At 44.1% G+C, this 23,604-nt stretch overlaps 2 protein-coding genes across 5 annotated transcripts in view; one reads left to right on the forward strand and one right to left on the reverse strand.

The window, feature by feature from the left end:
- Positions 1-6: 6 nt before the first annotated feature.
- LOC143658521 (uncharacterized) lies at positions 7-17,816 on the reverse strand. 4 transcript variants are annotated; one of them, XM_077130547.1, is made up of 4 exons: positions 16,647-17,816; positions 15,787-15,825; positions 7,550-7,685; positions 7-4,653 (listed from the first exon to the last, which is right to left on the reverse strand). In XM_077130547.1, exons 2-4 carry the CDS (start codon positions 15,817-15,819, stop codon positions 3,167-3,169), a joined length of 1,656 nt encoding a protein of 551 aa, XP_076986662.1. In that variant the 5' UTR covers positions 15,820-15,825; positions 16,647-17,816; the 3' UTR covers positions 7-3,166. The 4 variants fall into 4 exon arrangements, with proteins under 4 accessions (XP_076986662.1, XP_076986661.1, XP_076986660.1 ...); XM_077130546.1 differs by having other exon boundaries at positions 16,475-17,816; XM_077130545.1 differs by lacking the exon at positions 16,647-17,816 and having other exon boundaries at positions 15,787-16,414.
- LOC143658522 (uncharacterized) overlaps positions 17,788-23,604 on the forward strand; it is a 31,411-nt gene continuing 25,594 nt past the window's right edge. Inside the window, exons 1-3 of the mRNA XM_077130549.1 lie at positions 17,788-18,078; positions 19,279-19,766; positions 20,893-20,963. Coding sequence (XP_076986664.1) covers positions 19,610-19,766; positions 20,893-20,963 — 228 coding nt within the window. The 5' untranslated portion in view covers positions 17,788-18,078; positions 19,279-19,609. The remainder of the gene's footprint in view (positions 18,079-19,278; positions 19,767-20,892; positions 20,964-23,604) is intronic.

Consider the following 23,604-nt stretch of genomic DNA (forward strand, 5'->3'; position numbering starts at 1 on the left):
CACAATCTAACTCAAGCTGCCAGGGTAGCTCATTTTAGCAAGTCAAATACAAGGTGGCCAAGATGGAAACGATTCTATATAACTTAATGTAATACCTAGGACATCCCAGAATCTGTTGGGCAGATAATTAAAAAGCATTCGCCAAGTCTCTTGAGGGGACTGGAGAAAAAAATATATAGAACTATTAACTTTCCCACCTGGGAGATCCCTGATACTCTCTCAAACTGTAGGGACTCCCAAGCTGATAGGCCAAGCCATTGATCTTGAGGAATGCTCTTATGAAACCTATTTCTGTAGCGGATAAGCTAAACCTCTTTATAATTATGTCTAAGAGTTACTTCCAGAAAACTTCTTTTGTTGCTCAGAGGAGGCCTCTCTCTCTATACAAGCCTAACTTTGCAAGGAAAACCATTGGCCCCTCACCCCCACCCCCATGTGGGACATAACATCCAGGGGTGAAAATCTCCCTGGCAATGCAGAACATGACTTCATGGGATGGGGCTGGCTCTGGCACTGTAGGATAGACAACTCCCCCCTGACCAAAAGAGAGAAAAGAAATGTAGCAAAATGAGGTATCAGTAGCTAAGAAAGTTCAAATAGAACCGAGAGAATATTCTGGAGGACACTCTTATGTTAGATATTGCTAATTCCTACGGCTTGCCAAACCTCAACCAAAATAATTTCTGTTAACCCTAAAGAGTATCTACGGCTCTATTTGAGATTCTAAAAAAGTTTCATGCACTAAGTTTATTTTCCAGAAACCTACAACCTCCAGATGGTTCCTAGGCCAGATAAGTACTGAAACCCAGAGGAGCCAGCCTCTCCAGAACATCAGCTAGTTCCATCCCCCTATCCTATATTGTTGACACCCCTTTTCTAACAAGAAAAACTTAAGGGGCACAGCCATAGCATATGCGTTGAGACTGGGAGAAGTATCTAAGGAGAAAGAGGAGTTAGAACAGAAAAGAGAGGATTTAACAAATGAATATGGTTGCCGAATCTGTATATTGATATTTCCTTTGATGTCCCATGTCTGAGAGCCACTAGAGGGAAAAACATGAAATTGTGGAACTGTAAACAATGCAAAATTTGAAATCTATTCTATAACTACAAGTCAAAATGTACTCAGAGATTTAGTGCTTTTTATATTTATGTTTCACACAAAATAATTTAAATACATAAAAAAAATAAAAACCAGAGCTACTAGCCTAATGTATTATATACATCAGGGCACACGGCTCTTTTGCAGGACCCAGGGAAGAGACTCCCCAACAAAAACAGTATGGGGTATTATCTATCACCCCTGTGAGGAAGGGAAAAACATATATGTTGTTTTTAGGAGCACTGGGGTTTTGCACAGTTGCTCCTTTTCTCATAACTGAGGCCACAAAAATCATGATATTGAGGACACAAATTAGGACTGCAAAGCCTTTCAGCCTTTCCTAGGAGGCCCTGAGCAGCAATGCAAACTAGAGAGAGAAAGCTAGAGAGAGAACTAGAAAACTAGAGAACTAGCAATGCAAACTAGAGAGAGAACTATCCTCTGTCAACTTACTGTTCCCTCTAAGACAAAATATTTAGAATCCTGCAAAACTTGTTCATTGCTTCATGCTGGCAGAGCCCAATTATGCTTTCAAACATGCCACGTAGTGAAAACAATCCTGAAGTGTGAAGGAGGGGTACAAATGTCATTAAACACACTAGACCAAAATGCAGCAGGCAGTTCCCAGCTGAGACCAGATATCTTGGAGACTAGATAAACAAACCCTGTGAGTCTGGTCAGACCAACAAGGTCCACAATGGCCACATTGGATTAAATCATATTTTACACTTTGCCAATGTTTAAATATCAACTTTTTAAATAATTCCCTAAATTTATAAATATATACCCACCAAAAAACAAATTCCCCTCCAACTCTCCTCATCCCTCTGGTAACCTCTAATCTACTTTCTATCTCTCTAAAATTGCTATTACTACATTTACACACAAATTAAATCACATAGTACTTCTCCTTATCTGCCTAGCATGCTTCACTCAGTGTGAGGTTGTCAAGGTTACTAACACTGCAGCTTGTCTCAGAACTTCTCTACTTCTTAGCTGTGAATAAGATTCATTGTTACTGTATTGTGCTGAACCAGAGCACATCTAACCCCAAAAGAAATAGGCAAAGCCCCACCCAGTTCTCTCCCAAACTGTCCTACAACAGGGCCGGATGTGATTCAGAAGGGGCACTAAATGGCAGGGTGATCTGTCCAAAACCATTTATTATATTCACCTAAATTTATTAGACTATTTATTACATGGCTATCTGATGGACAGCAACGCTGGCAAGAAGCTCACTCCAGTATATCCACACCTGTGGCTACCAACTACTGGTAATATATGGTTAAGGGACAAAGGTGCTTATAGGTAAGTTCTAGGAAAACATTCTGCATGTGCTTTTCAAGACAAGATGCATCTGAGGCAGGCATATCTGAAGGTTATAGAAGTCCAAGCTAGGCATGCTTCTAGAGAGTTCTGTGAGGGATACCTGAGTGGGGTCCTCAGCACCTACACACATTGAGTGTAAGTACCACATTTTCTGTATCTATTCATCTGTTGGACATCTGAATTGTTTCCACCTTTTCCCTACTGTGAATAATGCAGCTAGAGACATGGGTGAAGAACTACCCATTTTAGTCCCTATTTTCAATTTCTGCATGTATAATCCACAAGAATCATGTGACAACATTTCTAAAAATGGTCATCCTTTTCCATGCGCTGCTAATATAAGTCGTATCAGATCCCATGGACCAAAACTGGGTCAGGTCCTTAACTAAATTTGTGACAGAGAAGGGATCAGGGCCCAGAGAGGGCTTATGCTACTCATGAAGACCTATAGCAAACAGGGGGATACACTATTTCCCGGACCATGGTGGGTGCTAACTGAAGCACACTGCATAACTGGCCAGGAGGAGGCAAAGATGTTAACAATTTATGTCAGTGAAACTGGAGACAAGAAAGTGCAATGCAGCTTCTGACAGCGTCCCACATATCTGACACTTACGAGGAACCACCCAACCTGTAGAAGTTAGGATAGTGGAGAGTCCATTCAGGAAGATGTCTTCTCCCTCACAAACGCTCATGTCTAGCGTTGCTATACTGAATGAGGATATTCCCTGTACATCACGGTCTTGCTCTCATGTGAATTTTGCAATGTCGAATGAGGGTACACCTTAGCCTAAAGGATTTCTCACATTCATGGCACTCATAAGGCCTTTTTCCAGTGTGAATTCTCTGGTGTTGAATGAGCACAGAGTTTCTGCTAAAAGATTTCCCACATTCACCACACTCATAAGGTCTTTGTCCAGTGTGAACTCTCTGGTGTTGAACGAGAACATATCGGTATCCAAAACATTTCCCACATTCAGAACATTCATAAGGCCTTTCTCTGGTATGAACTCTCTGGTGTTTACTGAGGTTAGAGTTGCGGCTAAAGGATTTCCCACATTCACTGCACACATAAGGCCTTTCTCCAGTGTGAACTCTCTGGTGTTGAATGAGATCAAATTTGCGGGTAAAGGATTTCTCACATTCACTGCACTTATAAGGTCTTTCTCCAGTATGAACTCTGCAGTGCTGAATGAGAAGACATATATGGCTAAAAGATTTCCCACATTCACTACACTTATAAGGCCATCCTCTACTGTGAACTTTCTGGTGTTGAAAGAATGCACAGCCTCGGCTAAAGAATTTGCCACATTCACTACACTCATACGGCCGTACCACAGTATGAATTCTTTGGTGTTTAACAAGGGTGGAACTTTGGCTAAAGGATTTCCCACATTCACTGCATGTGTAAGGCATCTCCCCAGTGTGAACTCTCTGGTGTTGAAAAAGGGGGGATCTACTTCTAAAGGATTTGTCAGATTCACTACACACATAGGGCTTTACACATTTCTGAACACCTTGGTTTTGAAGGAGTCCAGAGATTTGCCTAAAGAACTTCCCACATTCACCAAGCTTATAAAAACTTTCTCCAAAATGAATTTGCTGGTGCTGAATAAGCCTGTACTTACACCTAAAGTCTTTACCACATTTACTACACTCAAAAAACCCTTCTCCAGTACAGACTCTTTGGTGGTAAACAAATGCGTGTTTGTGGCTGTAAACTTTTCCATACTCGGCCCACTTGTAATGATGTTTTCCATCATGAAAGGCTTCTTGACACTCAATGCCGATGGATGGCTTTTCACCTTTGGGAGGAGCCTGATGCTGCAGAAAGCCCAAGGTGGCTGGGGCACCCTTGCCAACGTGCCCCCTGATAATAGACTTCCCTGACAAGTGGAATCTGCCACTCTTCACCAAAGAGGCCTTCTCCATACTGGGCTTGAAGGGCTTCTCTGCACTATAATACTTCTGGTGCTGCTCAAGGTTTGTGTTCATTCTGAAGCCTCTCACACATGCACCACCCAAGTGCAGTTTATCTCCAGGGCATATTGATTGATGTTTGGCCCGGTGCAAAATGTCCTTTGAGACTGGGACACACAGCTTAGAGGACTGAGACTTCTGAGTATACAGTCCAGTCTTTGGAATCCTGACCTGTGACATTCCTTCTATAGAAACACTCTGCACAGGAGCTGTCTCCTCTTCCTCTGATCCATGCCAACACCCTGAAAGCAGAGAAATGCTGAAGACATGCATATTGAATTTGGGAAGAGGGGAAGCCCCATCACAAATGTGTCACACAGGCCAAGGAATGAGCCTAAGGGATTACTCTGCAGCCAAGGGTGGGGGGGATGGTAGGTTGAGGGAATAATTTGCAATACAAAGCACAGAATGGGGGAGGCCTCACCAGACAAAAAAAACACAAGCAAGGGGGCAGCACTGGGAGGAGCAGCCAGGTCTCCAACTCACACCTCTACCAAAAGCCTTCTGCAGGACCTTGCTTCTGATAATGTAAATGCACTGCAGAAAGTTGGTTGTGTTCAGGCTCAGGAAAATTCAGTCGGATCTGGACAGCCATTTCAAGGACTATTTTCGGATGTATGCACACCTCAAGACACAAGATGTGTGTGTGAATGTTAGAGAGCACTTGTGGAGAGAACAATGGAGAGGAATGGGTAATGTATGGAGGCCAAAAAGGTCACCAGGGGCTGGCAGTCATAGTTGAAAAATCAGTGAGCAATGTGTCAAATATGTGGAACAAAAGAATAAATGAGGCATCTGCACCAAAACACTGGTGAACATAGGACACATTCCTGGTATGATGGGAACACAGCCCTGTAATGTCCTGTCCTCAGCTGCCAAGCATCAAGGCAGGGCTGCCTCTGGGATCTTCTTGCCATGGCCAGTCTGCAAAGCAAAAGGTGTTTCTACTCAGCAATTACAGGGACCTGGATATGCATTCCTCATGGAAAGACAGAGCAGGTAAGTGGCCAGCACTGGCCCAGAGCAACTTAACACACAAGAGACCACAGGAAAAAATAGTAATGGGGCAAAAAAATTCTAGAGGGAGTAGTCCAGCCTCTAGAACATCAGAGTTTCATCTCCCTACCACATATTAGTGACAGACCCTACTGTTCTAATTTGCTAGCTGCCGGAATGCAACACACCAGAGACGGATTGACTTTTAATAAAAGGGGATTTATTTTGTTGGTTCTTCAGAGGAAAGGCAGCTAACTTTCCACTGAGGTTCTTTCTTACGTGGAAGGCACAAGATGGTCTCTGCTGGTCTTCTCTCCAGGCCCCTGGGTTCCAACAACCTTCCCCGGGGTGACTTCTTTCTGCATCTTCAAAGGCCTAGGTTGAGCTGCTGGTGCTGAGATGAGGAATGCCGAGCTGCTTAGGCTGTGCTGCGTTGTGCTCTCTCATTTAAGCACCAGCCAATTAAGTCAAACATCACTCATTGCAGCAGACACGCTACCTAGCTGACTGCAGATGTAATTGGCAACAGATGAGGTTCACGTACTGTTGGCTTATGTCCACAGCAACAAGACTAGGTATGCTCACCTGGCCAAGTTGACAACTGACTCTAACTAACACACCCTACCAATATCAAAAATTTAGAATTGCCATAGTCAACAAGCCCAAAGAGAGGTATGGAAATATCAAAGGTGATGATGGAATTATACATAGGAAATAGGACTTAACAAATGAATATGAATGCTGAATCATTAAATTGATATTTCTTTTAGTTTCCAGTATTTTAGAGCAGCTAGAAGTAAAACCTAAAATTGTGAAATAGTAATCCATATCAAAGTCTGAAATATACTCTACAACTAATTGTGGTGCTATGCTTTGAAATTTATAGCGTTTTTGTATGTTACTGTTCACACACAAAAAAGTAAAAAAAAATCGATTGCGATAATAAAAAGTATTTAAGCCCTCTAGCCTCCTATATTCTGGAGAAGTGAGAAGGAAAAATATGAGAGGATCATATGGTAGCCCATGAGAAACTCTGGGATCTGTATTGCAACCACTTGTTGAAGAGTGCTTTGGAAGCTATTGCTTTTTTATTTCTTTGCTTTGTATATATGTTATATAGTACAACAAAAAAAGTTAAAAAAAATTCTTGAGGGAGGGTTTTTAGTAAGATTGGTCCATGGTCTGGTTGAATAGTGACCGCAACAATGCCTGCAATTGCTGGCACTGGCACCCATGAGGAAATGCCAGCTAGAAGAGAGGATGAACCTGGGACACAGCAGTGCCATGGAACTGGGCACATTTACACTGCCAAGGAGAGGGCAAGTAAGGGAAGATCCATGAGGCTGGCTGCACATCTCCTGAGTCCTGGGCCCTTCCTTGTATGCTTTGGGGCAGCAGGTGTTCGGCTGGTCATGGAACGCAATGCTCATGGCACCACACACACAATTCTGCCCTGACACCCACAGCACATACTCTGAAAGAAGGAAGGTGTGCCAGTTTGAACCTGTTGGGTATCCCAGAAAATCCATGTCCTTCAATCCTTTTTCAATATTGCTGGGTAGGATCTTTTTTATTGTTTCATTGAAGATGTGACCTATCCAGTTGAGGGTGGTAACCTTTAATTAGTTGGTTACCAGCAAGCTACATCTCTACCATTCAAAGTGGATTTGCTTACTGGAGACTATTAAGAGAAAACCATTTGGGAAAAAGCTTTAGAGCCACCAGAAGCAACAGAGCCCACACAGCCAGAGACCTTTGAGCATGAAAGAGGAAAACGCCCCTGGGGGAGCTTCATGAAACAAGAAGTCTGGACAAAAAGCTAGCAGACATCGCCAGGTGCCCTCCCAGCTGAGAGAGAAACTCTGAACTTCCTTGGCCTTCCTTAAGTGAAAGTAAATGCTTGTTGGTGCCTTAATTTGGACATTTTCATGGTCTGAGAATTTTAAGCTTGCAATTTAAAAAATTATCCTTTTTAAAAGCTCTACCATTTCTGGTATACTGCATTCTAGCAGCTTCTAAACAAACATAATGGGAAAGGGAGCTGTTTCTTGGTTCTATCTGTGGGAGCACAGAGCTGATTCTGAAGGAAAGGGGAAAGGGAAAGCCCAGCTCTGCAAAACCAGGTGAGTGTGAGGGCCTTACCCAACGAAACTATAAGTGCAAAGTTCTCCAGCATCACGTTGCAGTACAGGAACCTCTGATCCTCTTCAAGGAGCCCCCACTCCTCCTGGGAGAAGTAAATGGCCACGTCCTCAAAGGTCACATAGCCCTGCCATGACTGGACAGTTCACTCCATGATTAGTTTCTTTCCTGGGACCCGAGTCCATCCCCAACACTTTCATCCTCAGCTCACTTATCCTCCCACTCCCCAACTCAGAGAGGTAATACCAGGCCCTCATGCCACTGGTACGCTGCTCTCTCCTCCTAGCTCCATTGATCACTGTGTCACCCCAGCGCTACAACACACAGGTGGGCACAGATGACATCTAAACACTGGGCCTGGCATGCAGGGCCACACCCTGTTTTCTCAACCATTTTCTCTGGGGTATCCCAGATTTAGCCTCCCAGAGAAGGGGGTGCTTATCCTTTACCTTGAATTCCCAATCCAGGGCCTTGGAGCCACCAGTTCAGACTCCCTCTCCACATGCCCATCACTTTCTCGACTACTCCTCTCTCAGAGCTGCAGGCCCAAAGCCACAGCCATCACCATGCTCCACTCCAGAGGCATCCCCAGGGTTTCCCCCCATTTTACTCAGCACATGTCATCAGAAGAGTCCGCAACAAATTCAAACAGGATCCAGTACCACCCCAGACCTCCAATGGTCCACAATGCCAGCAGCAGCCCTAAATCCTACTATATGAGACCTCCTAGCCGGATCTGTTCCGTGCTTCATCCAGAGCCACCCAGAACTGTGTGCAGATATGAGATGCCCAGGAACCTATTCTGTTTTGCTGCACTTGCTGTCCCCATCACATCACTTCATTCCTCTCTTAGCCCTCCTCCAAAACCCAGCCCTAGTGGCCTCCAGCCCAAGCTCAGTGACTCTCCAGGATGACCACTTCTGTCTCTAACCTAGTCCACCAGCCTCACTGAACTGCTTCAGGCCACACCAAGGGGCACCTGAGCAGCCTTTTAGGAAGGCAGTGTGGGGACAAAGCAGCAGCCCTGGTCTCAACAGCACGCTGCCTCAGTTACCCAGGGGTAACAATGACATGGTCTATTCATGTCATTGTTATATCAGAATTTACAAGATGATTTTGATTACTATATATGAAATGAGTTTAAAAAGCCCTTATTTAAAAATGAGATTGTAAGATCTAGTCATTCTCTCACAGACAAAGGCCCTAATGCTAATGAACTTGGCCATTAACAACTTCGTTTTGGTTTACAACTTTAGTAGTCAAGTAATAGCTCTGCCTCCCCTCCTTTCACTTCATGTTCTCCTATTAAAATAAGTGATAGCTCTGCCTCCACTCCTTGCAATTTATGTTAATTTATCTGAAATGACCTCATCTACCCTTGCTAAAATCCTTAAAAACCTTGAATCCCCTAAACTTGAGGAGACAGATTTTTGGGCTTCCCACTATATATGTAGTAATAAACTCTTTCTCACTTTGAAACCCTGGTGTCTCAGGAATTGGCTACTGAGTGCGAGGGGCAGAAGAATCCACGGCCTTTGTCCCATAATAATTTGGCAAGCCAAATAGAATGACTGAATCTCTGGACCCTGGCAGGGCAGGTGAGGCTGATAACCTAGGCTTGGTGGCTGCTGGACTCAATTTAGTGTAGAGGCTCGGCCACTAGTGTTTCTCTGTTCTGCCAGCACTCCAGTGACTTTCGGCGCCTTAAAAAAGCTTCAAAGAGAGAAACCATTTCCAGTTCCAGGTCAGGACATCTGACTGGGTGAGTGGGTCATCAAAGTAGAAATGGATCAGGAAGTAAATAGGTGGTTCGAATGCCCTTTGGCCTACACCTGGGTCATGCTTCCAGATTGATCCTTTTGCTCTGACCTCTACACCTTCTGATTTTGGGTACCGTAATGTACAGGATTTGAAACACTGACCTAATTCAACAATTAAATGGTGCTTAATGAAATTAAGTAGGCCTGTTTAAGTGTTAGCCTGAGTGTTACCTAGGTATTGGTTAATTGCTAAATTGGTGTGGTAAATGTTTTATGTCTGTTTGTTAACTGATGTATTCAGTGTGTTTTGCACAGGGTTTGAGGCCGTGGCCTAAATGTGTCTGTCCACTATACTCCTAAAAAATCAGTAACCCCACAATTAATTGGTATTTAATGAAGTTAAATAAGCCTGTTTAAATGCTAGCCAGTGTGTTACCTGGTCATAGGAGTTAATGTCTGTTTTAAGTGTTTGTTTAATGCTTGTCAGCTGGTATGTTCAGTCTAGTTATTAACTGATGTGTTCCTGCATTTGTATTGGTCAAATGTTCGTAACTGGTTAGTGATTACTGAAATTCTTTTAAAAACGGAGCTTTGGGCTGTATTGATAATTGAAGATTTTGGTTATGAGTCTATAAAAGGTTTTACTTATTTAACATTATCTGGCCTCAATATGATTTAAAATGAAAATACTACCATTATAGTTAAAGACATTACAACTAGAATTGTTCTGCAAAAAGGTAAAAATGGGATGAGATAATATATTCAATCCTTTATTTGTCCCTCTCAAGAGGATTTCTGTGTTTCTGTCTTTTTGAGTAACTGATTTTCTATTTGTGACTGTATGCATTTTCAATGTATATTCTCAAACTTACGGATGGTAATAGCAAATTAATAAGATTCTTACAAAGCTCTATTTGAACTGTTTAAAAATAATCAGGTGCTTAATATAAATTTACAAATTGGTACTTCTGAAGTTAAAGAGTAAAAACAGGGAAAAATTCTCTGAATGGGAAAATTCAAAACCTTAATTTTCTAATTACTGTAAACAAAGCGGGACATTAGAAAGTGTCCCTAGAATTTCCTTAAGGCAGCAGAAAATTGCCAAAGGGCTGCCTCTGGAAAAAGCAAAGGCCTTTTCCAACAGTCCTGTTCAGTTTTTACTAAAATAAATCCAATAATTAAAAATAGTTAAAAGAAAAACATAGGAACTCTCAAAATTCCATGCCCCTCACCTGAAACTTTCAAACCCAGCAACCCTGATATCCTTCTGTCTGCAACCTATCCCTGTCCTAAGGCCCAATCACCCAAAGCAGCAGTTATGGGGGTGGGCAAAGAACAGAAAGATATGGCAAGGTACAATTTAGATTTTTTTTTTTTTTTTACTGGGCCTAGAGATTACAGATGTTAAGCATAAAAATGCTACAAAATAGGCTATGTTTGTTAATATCACCTTTGAAGTGGTAATAATCAAATCATTATTAATATATAAATAGTCTTAGAATAAGAGTAACTGAACAAAATCTAATTACCAAATTTCAGTAAGTAAAATGAAAGATCTTTGAGAAATAAGGAAAAGTTTTCCTGGATTTAGACTTAGGTCAAATTAAACAATTGCAGTGTATTTTCTAAAACCCGACAGTGTTCTTTTTAAATTGTTTGTAATTTTAACATATTATGAAAACAGATTTTTTTTCAACCTCTAATAAAAGGAATTTTATAATGAATTTTGAATAGAACAAATGCAACTTTATTCTGCTTGGGTGTTTTCTCCCTAAATTTATATAAGCTTACTGATAAAATTAAGCTAATATTGTAAATACATTCTTAAAATTCCTCTTAAAATAACTATCAGTTACCAGGTACTGAGCAATGTACCTGGTAATAATAACACTTACATAAAGTATAAAAAATTAAAATGTTAATGCTTCAAACATTTTAAGAAATCAGTTACACTTACTGTGCCAGTTTGAAAGGATGTATGTACCCTAGAAAAACCATGTTTTAATTCTAATCCCATTTTATAAATCCAGCTGTTTCTTCAAAACCTATTGAGTAATGTACATTTGAATCTGTAATTAGATCATCTCCCCGGAGATGTGTCTCAACCAAGAGTAGCTGTTAAACTGGACTAGGTGGAGAAGTGTCTTCACCTATTCGGGTGGGTCTTGATTAGTTTACTGGAATCCTATAAAAGAGGAAACATTTTGGAGAAAGCTGGAGATTCTCAGAGAGCAGAGAACACCACAGCACCACAAAGCAGAGGGTTCATTAGCCAGCAAGTTTTGGAGATGAAGGAAAATGCCTCCTGGGGAGCTGGAGAGGAAGCCAGCAGATGATGCCGTGTTTGCCATGTCCCTTCCAGCTGAGAGAAACCCTGACTGTGTTTGCCATGTGCCTTTCCACTTGAGAGAAACCCTGAACTTCAGTGGCCTTCTTGAACCAAGCTATCTTTCCCTGGATACCTCAGATTGGATGTTTCTATAATTGGGACATTTTTGCAGCCTTAGAACTGTAAACTAGCAATTTATTAAATTCCCCTTTTTGAAAGCTGTTCTGTTTCTGATATATTGCATCCCAGCAGGTAGCAAATTAGAACTTTTAGTAAGAAATATAGGTGGATTTTTTATAACTTTGATTACCTAAACTTCAAAGAACCTGGTATTTGGTTACTTGGCCATTTGTTACCTCAGTATGTATAAAAATTTACATTTGTAATAGCTTTGTTAATGCCAGTCTGTCATGAATAAAAAGATATAAGTCTTAGCTTCTAAGGGTTTGTATTCTATACTTGTACCAGGGCATAGCTTTGTGTATCACATATTTAATAAAAGAAAGCTTTTTGTTAAGCTAAGTACTCATATAAAACTAACGTTTAGTTTTCTTTCAACATGACTTGGACATCAGAATGCTTTATTTCAGAAAACAAGTTTCTCACTGTTAGGGAAAAACTATTACAAATAATTTGTTCTTTCACCTTGTATAAGTAAGGCGCTAAAATAACCTATTGCATAGGAGGTGTTTGGGAAATATTACAGTGGTTAAAAGGGATTTTCTATCTTGTAGCTGGTTAAATTTGTATAGGTAAAATATTGACATATTTAGAGACTGTATAAATTCCTAAAAATCTGACAATATTCTCACTGATACTAATCTGTATGATGCTAAACAATGGTATGGTGTTGTTAGTCATGATTTTAGTTATTCTAAAAAGGCTACAGATCATCATAGAAACAGCCAAATGTCAGCTGCACTGCTAGGCTCTAATACTTCTCTAAAAGTATATGTGCTCAACTTGAAAGGTTGAACAAATATATATATGCATAAATGTTATATTTTATCTGCTAAATAACATAACTCTGGTAAATGTCTAAAAGTGAAACAAAACAAAACTGCTATGGTTTCTTAATATAAAACAGCTGTCTAATGTTTTCATTTTGAAAGAAGCTTTATTTAAGCTCAGATTGCAAGTGTTAACTGTTATCATTAAATTTGCAGGTACTTTATTCTCTGATTAAAGCTCAGTAGTTCGCTGGAACTTTAAGTGTCTTTAGGTGTGTCCAAAAGGCAACAGCTAAAAAACACAAAAAACTGAGAAAGATAGAACTCCAATTAAAGATGTGATGGAACTGATCTGGTTAAAACTAAAGTATATCAATATACAAGGTAAAGAATAATATCGTCTGCAAATTTAAAGCTTTAACTTTAGTATGAAATGAAAGAAAAAATGTTTATTTTGTCCAAAATTCACACTATCTAATTTAATCTGTCATTTAAACAATATAATTCAGCTTTATTTGATATGGAACCTGGAATAATTAACAAAATCTTAATATGGCATACAAGTTTATATTATACAATGATGGATTTCAGAGTATTTGGGGCAGAAAATGAAAAAGTGTTTGTAAAGTCCCTTGCGGGACTAGGAAAGAGAAATATATTAAGCCTCCCCACCTAACAGAATTCCTGACACTTTTCTTAAGCAAGAGGAGCTCCCAATTTAATAACCAATGCCTCAATTTTGAGGCTTGCCCTAATGAAACTTATTTCTGTAATAATAAACTGAATCTACTTAAGATTAGTGTCTCAGAGTCATCTCCAGAAAATCTCTGCTGTGTGCAAACGTGGTCTCCCTCTAAGCCAAACTCTGAGCTTCTCCCCGAAGTGGGACATAATTTCCAGGGGTGTAAGCCTGGCACTGGCAGTGTGAAACATAACTGGCCCTAACACGGCAGGACATAAGTGGCCTTGGCATCACAGGACATAACTGGCCCCAGCACTGTGAGACATATGGTTTTAGGATGAGCCTGGCCCTGACATCATGGATGAACTGACCAAACGGGGGAAAAGAAATAGAGTTTCAATGACTAAGAAATATTAAATCAAGTCGAGAGGTCATTCTGGATCTTACCCTTATGCAAGTCTCAACCAGCTATTGTAAACTGCCACAACATGGCAAACCCCAACCAACAGTGTCCCTGTGTACCTGGAAACCCTGAAGATATCCTATGCTCTATGAAATTCTACCTAAGCCTCTTTTTCAGAGACTTACCCTCCAGATTATTCCAATGCCAGAGAAGCTCTAAAGCCCAGAGATACTGAACTCTCCAAAAAATAATAACCGGTTTCATCAGTTCATCCTTTTGCCCCTTATTAAGAATTCACTCTCCTGTCAAACTGATTGAAATAAAACCATGGGTATACCATAATAAAATAAAAATAGCACCCTCTATCCAGTTTTTCTCTCCTAGACTCTTTTGCGGGACCAATATTGGAAAACAGACAACTGATAATCCTGAAGGAGAGAAAACTGACCAATTTCTGGGAGGCAAATATCATTGCGAATCCCTAGAAAATTTAAAGTTTATCTTCAGGAGAAAAGAATATATCCAACTACAATCTAAATAAATTCCTTTCCCCAAATCCTTAGGGTCAACACCCCTTGTCAGCAGGAAGTAGCTAGAACGGTCATCGTCCAGATATCCCCCAAGATTGGGGAATGGTCAAAGGACAGGGAGGAATTGTAACCAAAAAATCAGAACTTAAGGGATGATTTTGATTAGCATATCTGAAATGAGTGTAAAAAGCCTTTTTCCTATGGCTTTGTGACTGTAAGACCTGGTCATCACTCATACAGCAAAGGCCCTAATGCTAATGAAGTTGGCCATTAACAACTTCTTCCTTACTGTTTACACCTTTAGTACTGAAGAGATAGCTCTGCCTCCCATGTTCTCTTATTACAGTGATAAGTGATAGCCTCCCCTTCTTTCAACTTATTTAATTTAACTATCTGAAATGACTTCATCTCCCCTTGCTAAAATCCTTAAAAACTTTGAACCCCCTAAATTTGGGGAGACAGATTTTTGGGCTGTTAGGCCATCTGCTCTACTACATGTGTAGTAATAAACACTTTCTCTCTGTGAAACCCTGGTGTCTTAGGAATTGGTTATTCAGCGTGTTGGGCAGAAGAATCCACAACCTTTGTCCGGTAACATCGTGGCCATGCACCCTCAGATTGTACTCTGTCCACCACCTTTGGGAGATATCTCTAATCTAAAATTCTCCCCCAATTCCAAAGCTGTGTGTTCAACTGCCCAATCAATGCCTTCAATCAATTGTTCTCTGAAACAGCTCAGACTCTTTTTAATTAGAAAAGTTCTGAGTTTACAGAAAAATCACGCATAAATACAGGACTCCCCAATAACAGCTTTTTAGTAACAACTCAGACTCTTAACATGGCTAAAAACAAAACTCCTGATATCCCCAACCAAAACAATTCCCACCACAGGCTTCTCAATCTTCACTGATGAAGCTTCCATTCTCCCAGTTAATAAAAAGACCTTGGTGTCATCCACGCTTCTATTTTGCATCCATAAAATAAAAAAAATCTAGGGAGCCTCACCTACATACAACACAGATCCAGAATCCAACCTCTTCTATTACCTCCCAGCCTCCATCAACACACACCTTTACTAGCACAGGAGTCTCTGAACTGCCTTTCTTACCACTCCATTCATACCTACACTCTCTTCTCCATGCTGTGCACACGAGGAATGGGATGAGACCAGGGCCAGGTCACGTCCCTCCTCTGCTCTGAACCCCTCACTACCCCATCACCTCCAGAATAGAAGCCCAATTTCTCAGGAAGTCCTTCCAGGCCTGACTCCTGTCTCCTGCTCTGTGTTCCCATGAGAAAGAAAGGTGACCTGCCTAACCACTCCCAGCTCAGCCTCAACAGTAAGCACTTGAATATGCTGATACCCACACCTGGGGCTATCTTTCACACTTCAATCCTTTGCTTGCCAGCAAGAAAACCATTCCACATAAGCCCTGGCCTTAATTTAGGAACTTGTGCTGAGAATTAAGAAACTGTCCCCAGGCCTAAGGGCTGGAAGAGTGGAGAGTGCCAGGATTCCACAATCCCAGAGACCACATGGGTACCATTAGGACCAGTGAGGCTCCAGCATACTTTTCACTTACTTGTGTAGGGTCCATAAGTGTTTCTGCAGTCATGGGAACCTGTGGGAAGAGGGAAATCACGAGGGCAGGTAGTCCATGACAGGACTCCATAGTCTCAGGACTCCCTGTCTCCTGCCCGGCCCTAGAGCCAGGTCACCTCAAGATGATGCTAACTCTGGGTTTCAGTTCTCAGCCCTGTTAGCAGCTGTGTGACCTGGTACAAGGATTTAGCCTATCTGTGCATCGCCGCAGTCAGCCCTGTTCCAGTCTGTCCTTTCTCTGAGAAGCTCTGCATGACTGTTTAAAGCCTAGCTCTCAACGTGGCCCTCTTCTGTTCACGACCCTCTATAGCTCCCAGGATCCTGTCATTGACGGCACAGCTCCTCAGCCTGACACTCAGGAGCAACTCCTAACACTTTCTGTTTCCTGTAAACACAGTCGGACCTCAGGTTTCCCGAAAACTTGGTGCTCAGCGGCCCCTCTAGAGCTCACATCCACGGGGCCTCTGCCTGGCGCCCCCCAAGCTCCTCTCCACGTCCCAGAGAATAAGGGTCCCACCCCCAGGTGCCTCGGCTGCTGTGCCGGAGGCAGGCGCCCCTCCGGGGGCTTTGGGGCTCGGAGAAGAGAAGAGGGGGGCGGGGCCCGAGCACGCAGCGAACCTGGGCCGGGGGGAGAGGAGAGGGGACCAGGGCCCGAGGACGCGGCTCACCCAGGCCGGGGACGCGGCCATCGCCGGCTGTGTGCACAGCGGGCCGGGGGCTGTGGGGCCGAGCCAGGGGCTCGGGCACCGGCGACCCCAGCCCCAGGAAGAGGGGCCGCCCCTCAGGCCCGCCTGTGCGGCGGGGACCACCGTTCCTCCCGCGACTTGTCGGTCGGGTCACCTCAGGGTGAACTCAGCGCTCTCGGAACTAAGATGGGAGGACGCGACCAGAAAGCCGAATCGACCGCCACAACGAGAACGCCGGAAATCCCGCCCCGCATCGATGCGCTGACACGGAAGCGACGCTCCCCGGGTTCGTCATTGGCTCAGCGTGGCAGCCGCTCGTCGCACAGCATGCTGGGTGTTGTAGTTCCCGCAGCTCTGCAGACCAGGTCCACGGCTGACCTAACCGACGTGGGCGAGGGACGTCTGAACTGCCCCCTCGGCGACTCCGCACGCGTCCTCCTTGGTTCTGCGGGGTCAGGGGCTACACTCCTTAAAGGCGCAGCTCGCATTTAACCGCGTGTTTCAAGCCTATGGAGTTCAGTGCTCCAGCTGATATAAAATTTGGGTTAGGGCCATGTACTTTAATCTGTGTCTGTTAAGAATTCAAAACATATCCCAAGTGTCTAGAATCAATTTGCCAGTGTAAAAAAAGCTGCTCTTTGAGAATTCGGTTTTGAATCACTTATGTTTTTCATGTATTTTATAGGTTCTGGAGTGACAAAGTCTGCCATAAAGGAGTTCAAAGCTGGACATAATACACGGAGTAACTGCGTCCAGGTGCTGGCGAGAGAGTGCGGGGCTGGGACTGCGCAGAGAACCAAAGCACAGCGGGAGAGGTCGTATTCCTCCCGGCTTCCTGCACAAGTCTTTTTCCTCTTGCCCCTCTTGAGTATCCTGAAACTCAGAACACTAACCTTTCAGGCTGCAGAAAATTAAACCGCAGAAACACCATGTTTATTATCCTCCAGCCACAAACGGGCACTCTGTGTCTGAGCGACCTGCGGGCCGCGCTGTCCATCTGGCTCCGTGTACTGGGCGCATCTCCGTGGGTTCTGGGTTCTGGGCTCTGGGCTCTGGGCTCTGGGAGCGCGCTGAATACCAATCTGAAGATTCGAAGCCCACCTCTCTCAGCACTGCGGCGAGCAGTTGCGGACAGCACTCCCCAGAGAGCTGGGTGCTGAGGCCTCACTGGGAAGGAACGAAGCCCTTTCCCCACATTCGGGCGCCCCTCGCGGCACCGCTCGCCTTCCTCCAGGTCCAGGCCCAGGCCGGCCCCGCGCCGCTCCAGGAGCTCCGGAATCGACGAGCGTTAGCCGCCCGCCGAGCGGCAGCCGCCTGAGCTAATGGAGACCCGGACAGGCCTTGCGCGCGCGCCCTGGGGGCGGGACTTCCGGCGCCCACCTCATAGGCGCTTGGGCGGCTCTCTGGTCTGCTCGTTCTCTCCGAGGCTCCAGAGCTCTAGGTCCGGGCCGAGGGGTTGTCTCTGAGGAGACACGAGAGGAGTGGCTGTCCCCGCCGCACAGAGGCGGGCCTGAGGGGCGACCCCTCCTCCGCCCGGCCCGCTGCGCCCACAGCCTGCAATGGCCGCACCCCCGACCCCGGCCCAGGTGAGCCGCGTCTCCGGGCCCCGGGCCCCTCTCTCCTCCCCCATGCCCATGTGAGCCGCGTCCTCGGGCCCCCGCCCCCTCTCTCCTCCCCCTGCTCAGGTGAGCCGCGTCCCCGAGCCCCGCCTTCCTCTCCCCTTCCCCTGGCCCAGGAGAGCCGCGTCTCCGAGCCCCGCCCTCCGAGCCCCTTCCCCGGCCCAGGTGAGCCGCGTCCTCGGGCCCCCGCCACCTCTTCCCTCCCCTGGGCCCAGGTGAGCCGCGACCTCGGTTCCCCGACCCCCTCCCCTCCCCCCGGCCCAGGTGAGCCGCGTCCCCAGGCCCCCTCCCTCCTCTCCCCTTTCCCTGGCCCAGGTGAGCCGCGTCCTCGGGCCCCCTGCCCCCTCTTCCCTCCTCCGAGCCCCAAAGCCCCGCAGAGGGGCGCCTGCTCCCAGTACGGCAGCCCAGCCAGCAGTGTCCAGGATAGCGGGGGCACCCGGGAGTGGGACCTTTATTTGCCTGGGCGCGGAGAAGGGGCTGGGGGAGGGCACCAGGCAGAGGCCCCGGTATGCACAGCTGGTAAGAGGCAGCACTGAGGATTGAGACACAAAGGAAAGATTGCCTGGCTCCAGGCCTGGGCAGGTGCACTGGAAGGCTGAGCCCATGGAACCCCACCAGGTTCACCTACCTCTCAGGATCTCCCTCTTCCTGCAGACTCCCATGGCTGCAAAAGTACTTAGATAACCCACACAGGTAAGTGGAGGGTGTACACATCTGGACTCCCACCCATATGTTCTCAGTCCTGGGACTCTTTACCTACCATTCTCCTAGCCTTTGGTTTGGGGACCCTGGAGAAACCTCAAATCCAGGATCCTGATTCTAGGCTGGAGCCTATATGGAGCAGTTCCATTTCTGGTAATCAATTAAATGAGATTATCCCAGGCCTAGTAGATACCAGCATGTCTAAATGCTTGGAAGTGAGGCTGAGCTAGGTGTTAGTTAACCCACGTCTCCTTTCTTTCTGGTGGGACAGAGTAGAGAGTCAGAAAAGTCCAATCTAAAGAATGATGTGCACATGTTGAAGAATTGTGAACTGATGGCCCCAGGTCTTTGGTATTAGGAACTTGAGGGCAAAGAATTAGCCCAAGTTTGTTTGTGCCTGAGAAGCACCATTTGGAGATCCAAGGAAAATTGCCTGACAGGAGGTTGTTGGGCCTTGCATGACAGGTCTGGAACTTTAATGGCATCTATCCATCCACCTGCATCTCATAGCTGAGATCTGGGCCCAGTGATCAGTAGGAACGTGAGGAGAGAGCAACACTTATGACTTTGGAGCCTGGTATGTCCTCTGAGTCAGGGAGCTAGGAGGAGGATGGGTCTCAGGTAGATGTGTTAGTGTGGATGGATTATGAACCTTTGCAAGAGGAGGAGAGGATCTTTGTGGTTTCATCTCTTCTCATGGCAGGGCAGTGTGACCTTTGAGGTTGTGACCATGTATTTCTTCTTGGGGGAATAGAGTCTACTTTAGGAGGCTCAGAGACGTCTGTACCACTGTGTGATGCTAGAGAATTTTGTGCTTATAACTTCCCTGGGTAAAGCCCTCACATTCACCTCAGTGACTACTAGGCTAGGATCTGCATTTCCCCTTTCCCAGGACTTGCTCTCTACTCCCATCTATACCATGGGCATGTGGACCTTCCTTCCACAGTTTTCAGGTAAGTGCTGCCATTGCCAGGCCTGGGTTGATGGAATGCCTGCTTTTCCCTGCAGCCCCAATACCAGCTTCCCTATAGCTTCATAGGGAAAGATTCAGAGTCAGTAGTGTTGTATTAGCCTATCGGATTCCACCTTGCTTGCCTTCTCCCTGGCAGGGTAACTGTGTCCAAATTCATGGCAGCTCTATGCCTCATGTTCTGCCCCCTTTCCTCTATGACATTCCTCCTGCCTGTATGTATCAGAAATTGCAGTCACTGATAGTCACCACTTACGTGGAATATGGGCTGTTCTTGTAAGACTCTCCTCTGAGGTCCTTTAGTTTTTTTTCTCTGTGATCTGTTGCTAGCCAAGTTCTGTGCCAAAGCTGGCCACTTACTTGCCCTGTCTCTCCCTTAGGACTGCATCATCCAGGTTCCATAAAGTTGCTAAATTGGGGGTGATGGAAGAGCCTTGGGTACTTCACAATTTGGGCAGGGCAAGTTGGTCACAGAGAGCATGATATCAGGGCTATATTCACATCATGCCAGGAAACTGTCCTGGGTTCACCAGTGTTTTAATGGAAAATGCCACTGGCCACACCTCATTTCTACCTGTTCTTCCCCATGTGTAACACTTTGCTGTTTTCCTGTCATGTCAACCATGACTTCTAGCCTCTGGTTGCACCCATCTTTCTGGCCTCCATGCATCACCTGTTCCTCTCCACTGCTCTGTTTGCAATGGTCTCCAACATTGACCCACACATAATGTATTATGAAGTGTGCCAACTTATCCTTAAATGGTCCTTGAACACTACTCAATTGCAGACAGATTTTCCTGGACCTGGACCCAGCACTGATCTGTCACCAGCAGCCAAAGCCCTGCTGAAGCCCATTGGTAGAGTAATGAGTTGGAAAATATATGACTTTCTCCACTGTGCTGCACCCTATCTGTGTATCCTTCATCTTATGAGAACTCCCTGATTCGGTGACTTTTAGAAGCTTACTCATGTTAACAACCTTGATCCCAACTCTTTCATCCTGAACACACTCCCATGGATTCATTCTTTGTGTCTGACATGTATTTGTGATGACGTTGTACCTTCTCAGAAAGTCAACATGCATTACCCCAGCATTTCTCTGCTTTCAGGTCGTTGGCATGGAACAGAGGATGAGAAGGCACTTTCTGAGCAGAGTATTTCTATAGAAGTAGTGCCAAAGGTCAGCATGCCCAGGTCAGGTCTTTTGACCCAGAGGACTCATTCCTATAAGATGTTTGTTCCAGTCTTGAAAGACATTTTGTACCTGACTGAGCGTCACTTACCATACCACAAGCAGAAACTATACTTGGATGGGGCGTGTGTGAGAGACTTTTGGGTGAATGCAGACCTTCATCAGCAAAAGAAACAATACAATGGAGAAAAACTCTTCAAAAGGGACATGGACGGGGCCTTCTTTGTGAAGAGCTACAGATTCCAGGTGTCAGGAAACTTCCTCACCTGTGGGGAGGTTCAGAAGGACGTCCTGTCCAATGTGAAATTTCTCCAGCAGCAGGGCACTCCCAATGGAGAGAAGCCACATAGTGAGACTGAGTTTGGGGAGGCTTTGGATGCAGGGAAAAGACATTACAGTTGTGGAAAATGTGGGAAATCCTTTATAGAAAACTCTGATCTCATTCAACAGTGGAGAGTTCACACTAGAGAAAGACCTTATGAGTGTGGCAAATGTGGAAAATACTTTACCTGAAGCTCCAACTTCATTCAATAACAGTTCACACGAGAGCAGGGGCTTATGAGTGTGGCAAATGTGGGAAATCCTTCAGCCAAAGCTCTGGTCTCTTGACACCAGGGAGTTCACACTGGAAAAAGGATTTATTAGTTCAAAGAATGTAGGAAATCCTTTAGCTCAAATTCATTCTCATTCAGCACTAAGAAATTCACACTGAAAAAAGGCCTAAATGTGGAAAATTCTTTACCTGAAACTCCAACTTCATTCAACACCAGAGAGTTCACATAAGAGCAGGGGCTTATGAATGTGGTGAATGTGGGAAATCTTTTAGCCAAAGCTTCATCTCACTCTGTATGAGGGAATTCACAGTGGAGCAAGGTCTAATGAGCAGTGAATGTGAGAAATTCTTTAGTGAAAAATTTGATCTCGTTAGACAGTGGAGAGTTCAAACTGGAGCCCTTATCAGTGCCAGTGCAGTCAATGTGGTAAATCCTTTAATGACAGCTCCACTCTCATTTGACAATGGAGAATTTTCACTGGAGAAAAGCCTTGTGAATTTGACAGGTTGGAGAATTCTTTTGCCAAAACTCCAACTTCAGTCGTTATCAGAGAATTCACAGCAGCAGGGCCTAATGAGTCTGGCATATGTGGGAAATCCTATAGCCAAAGTTCTGAACCCCTTTGATACTTAGAGAAAGGCTTTGGTTCAGAGAATGGGCTATTTTTTTTCCAGTTTTTTTTTTTTTTAATTAGAGAAGTTTTGGGTTTACAAAACAATCGTGCAACTGATAGCCCATTTAAATAATTGTACTCTAAATTAAAGCCTAGTTTAACCTAGGGCTCACTGAGTAGTGTAGTTCTATGGTTTTGTTTTGTTTTTAACTTTGTTCTGTTACCGTATATAACAACCTGACATTTCTCCCTTTTAATCATATTCAGATGCATATTTCAGTGCTGTTAATTGTGTGCACAGTGTATTTTTAAGCCTTAGGTTCCCATTCCCTAACCCTACTCCATCCCCTCGTAACCTGTATTCTAGATTCTAACTCTAAATTTGCCTTATTCTGATTGTTCCAAAACAGTAAGATCGTACAGTATTTGTTCACTTGTGTCTGGCTTATTTCACTCATTATGTGGTCTTCAGGGTTCATTCATGTTGTTGCATATATCTGGACTTCATCCATTTTTATGGCTAAAGAATATCCCATTATATGTATATACCACATTTTATTTATCCATTCATCAGTAATTGGATGCTTGGGTTGCTTCCATCACTTGACAATTGTGAATAATACCTCTATAAACATCAGTGTGCAAATATCTGTTCAGGTCCTTGCTTTCAGTTCTTTTCGGTGTATACCTAAGGGGATTGCCAGGTCATATAGTAGTTCTATACTTAGCTTTCTGAGGAACCACCAAGCTGTCTTCCACAGCGGCTGTACCATTTTATATTGCCATCAGCCATGAATGAGTATTCCTATTTCTCCATATCCTCTTCAACATTTATTTTACATTTTTTAATAGTGGCCGTTCTAATGGGTATCAAATGGTGTCTTGTGGTTTTGATTTTCATTTCCCTGATGGCTAGTGATGTTGAGCATATTTTCATATGCTTTCTGGTAATTTGTATACTTTGGAGAAATGTCTCTTCGAGTCTTTTGCCCGCTTTTTAATTGAATTATTTGTCTTTTTGTCATAAAGTTGGAGAATTTCTTTATATATATATTCTGCATATTAATCATTTATTGTATATATGATTTCCAAATATTTTCTCCTATTATATAGATTCTCTTTTTATTTTAACGAGGTCCCATTTCTCTATTTTTTCCTTTGTGGCTTGTGCTTCAGGTGTGAAGTCTAAGAAACCATTGTCTAACACAGGTCCTGAGCACCCAAGATAGGTATACACCCACCGAAATGGATCAGCTTTTAGAACATGATCCTTTCTGGGGTCCATAAAACCTCCAACCCATCGTACTCCACTCTCTGTATCCCGTAATGACATGTTCTTTCCATATGCAAAATACCTTCATTCCATCACAATACCTCAAAAGGCTTGAATCATTTCAGTAACATTAAGTACAAAATGTTATCAAAATCAGTTAAAGGTGTGTTCTGTACTGGGAACACAAGT

This window comes from Tamandua tetradactyla, chromosome 16, assembly GCF_023851605.1.
Source record: "Tamandua tetradactyla isolate mTamTet1 chromosome 16, mTamTet1.pri, whole genome shotgun sequence".
Taxonomy (NCBI): domain Eukaryota; kingdom Metazoa; phylum Chordata; class Mammalia; order Pilosa; family Myrmecophagidae; genus Tamandua; species Tamandua tetradactyla.

Excerpts from the sequence above, each read along its gene's own strand:
- LOC143658521 (XM_077130545.1), bottom strand. The coding sequence starts at position 15,876 with ATGGAGTCCTGTCATGGACTACCTGCCCTCGTGATTTCCCTCTTCCCA. Across the intron at positions 7,686-15,786 it reads CACTTATGGACCCTACACAA|TCATGGCAGGGCTATGTGAC; the intron begins GTAAGTGAAAAG and ends TGAACTGTCCAG. Across the intron at positions 4,654-7,549 it reads TGCACTTATAGTTTCGTTGG|GGTGTTGGCATGGATCAGAG; the intron begins GTAAGGCCCTCA and ends CTCTGCTTTCAG.